This window comes from Aplysia californica, unplaced genomic scaffold (genome assembly GCF_000002075.1).
Source record: "Aplysia californica isolate F4 #8 unplaced genomic scaffold, AplCal3.0 scaffold00127, whole genome shotgun sequence".
Taxonomy (NCBI): domain Eukaryota; kingdom Metazoa; phylum Mollusca; class Gastropoda; order Aplysiida; family Aplysiidae; genus Aplysia; species Aplysia californica.
In genome coordinates, this window is record NW_004797397.1 from 337599 (window position 1) to 339593 (window position 1995).

The window sequence follows — 1995 nt, forward strand, 5'->3', positions numbered from 1 at the left end:
CCACCAAAAGGCCTTTGGGAATTCTTTAAACTCAGCTTCGCGATAATTGGAACGTACACAGTGTGACACACACACAAGGTGAAAGGTTACACACATAGTACTACGTCTCCAGCCTCTCTCACTCCCTTTGGCACCGGTAGTAGCTTGAAACACTAGGCCTAATTAACAAACAATAGACGATGGGCCTAAATCTCGCGTCGAGTATCTTGTCTGCTGGAGTTCATCCGTTTGCCCCCCCCGTTCAGTGAATAAAATTGTGGAGCGGACCCAAGAAACAAACTGACTTGAGGCTTGAGGTCAGCAGTCTGCTCGCTGAGAGAGTAAAATAGTGCAGGGCACCCAAAAAACTAACTGTCTTGAGGCTTGCAGTTCGTTCGCATGGCCGTCCGTTACCCGCTCGCTCAGACTGAGTCCGCGAGTAACGAACCTATCCGTCCGCTCGCCCCAACTCTACTGCACAGATGCAGAACAGGAGTTATAGCCACAGAACTATATTTCATAGGCTACTAATCATAGTCATAGCCACAGCAAAGAACAAAGGATGGGTTAGGAGTGAGGAAGAGGTTATTAACGACGATGTAAAGGAATTTTTAAGGGCAGTTACAATTTGGCATGCAAACCTCACCCCCAACATATAAAAACATTATCCTGTGCAGATCTACAAAAGTTTTAAAAGCTTTCAGAAAATAGCCTAATTTAAATCAATGAAACAATAAACGAAATTGGAGCTTCGCCAGACAAATCACTGCTTCATCATATCAAGCCAAAATATAACATTTGATTTGCTTCATTTGCACTGCTATCAAAATACTGAAAGTAAGACTGGACTCATACCTTTATAATGCTGCCACAGTGATTCTATTTTCCGTTTGTCCACTGAAGACCTGGAATCAGCAGAGCTATAACGATCAGGGGCCATGAAGTAGTTGTCGACTGCTACATCAAGCCTCCAATCATGTGCACACAAACAGTTGATGGCAGTCTTTTCACCAGTTTGAGTGAAGGCGACAAACTGCCGCACTTTATCTTTCTGAGAACTCTTTAACCGTTGCTGTAAAAAGAAAAAAATACACAATCAAAGAAAGCACACAAATACAAACAATGTGTGAACAAACTAACAATAATCGGATCAGACGCAGAAGAAGTGCATTAAATGTAGAAAGAATTTAGGGCAGGGTGTAAGTTTCTCACCATTTTCGGATGTTTGCAAGATTGAGAATCGCTTCCGGTTGTGGTATTGAACATGCGCAGTGAAAACACTCCGTGCACTTTAAAAAAAGAGGATGTAAAAATATGCCTTTGAGGGCTAGATATACTTCAATTTTTATTTCCGACACAAATTATAGATCACAAGATATTAAATTGGTTTCGAATTGAATGCGTCCATAATTATGACTTGTATACAGTTCACTTATTTGTGAGAACGAAAGGGGGTCATTTATTTATTGAGCATGTAGCGAAGGATAGGAGGTGTGTAATAAGTGTACCAAACCATAGACTAACTACTATTATTATAGAACCAGAAAGTACAGCTACAGCTTCAAGGGACGGGGACAAACAACATTGAACACACAACAAAATAGATTGACATGTTAAAATCACACGATACGTCATATTGTGTGTAGATCCACATATAGGACCCATTCTCCCCCTAAAAACATAGACTTTTGAATTTAATATACTGTTATATCCTATATCGTTTACTGTCATGGCCGCTGCTCGATTGCTCTATTACAAATATTAAAATTTAGCTGCGAAGCGTGCATGCTAGCTGTGGCTGGCGCCAATTACGTTCAAATTAGGGGCAAAGTGCCCTGCGGAGATGCGCTGGTTGGTTTTAATTATGGAATTAAACGAAAGCATCTTGGGTGCAATGTTTTCTCACAACGATATTATTCTTGCAAATGCTTTTGATCCGAAGTCTTTGACATCTGAAACCAATTAATATTATAAATTTCCTTTTTTGATTGAATTACGGTAGAAAGAAATATGCAG

The 1995-nt window shown here is 40.3% G+C and overlaps 1 protein-coding gene across 1 annotated transcript in view; it reads right to left on the reverse strand.

Moving 5' to 3' along the window:
- Positions 1-1261, reverse strand: part of LOC101851637 (DCN1-like protein 1) — an 8948-nt gene extending 7687 nt beyond the window's left edge. Inside the window, exons 1-2 of the mRNA XM_005096352.3 lie at positions 1192-1261; positions 835-1051 (exon numbers count right to left, since the gene is read on the reverse strand). Of these exons, the coding sequence (XP_005096409.2) occupies positions 835-1051; positions 1192-1245 (271 nt within the window). The 5' untranslated portion in view covers positions 1246-1261. The remainder of the gene's footprint in view (positions 1-834; positions 1052-1191) is intronic.
- Positions 1262-1995: the final 734 nt, after the last annotated feature.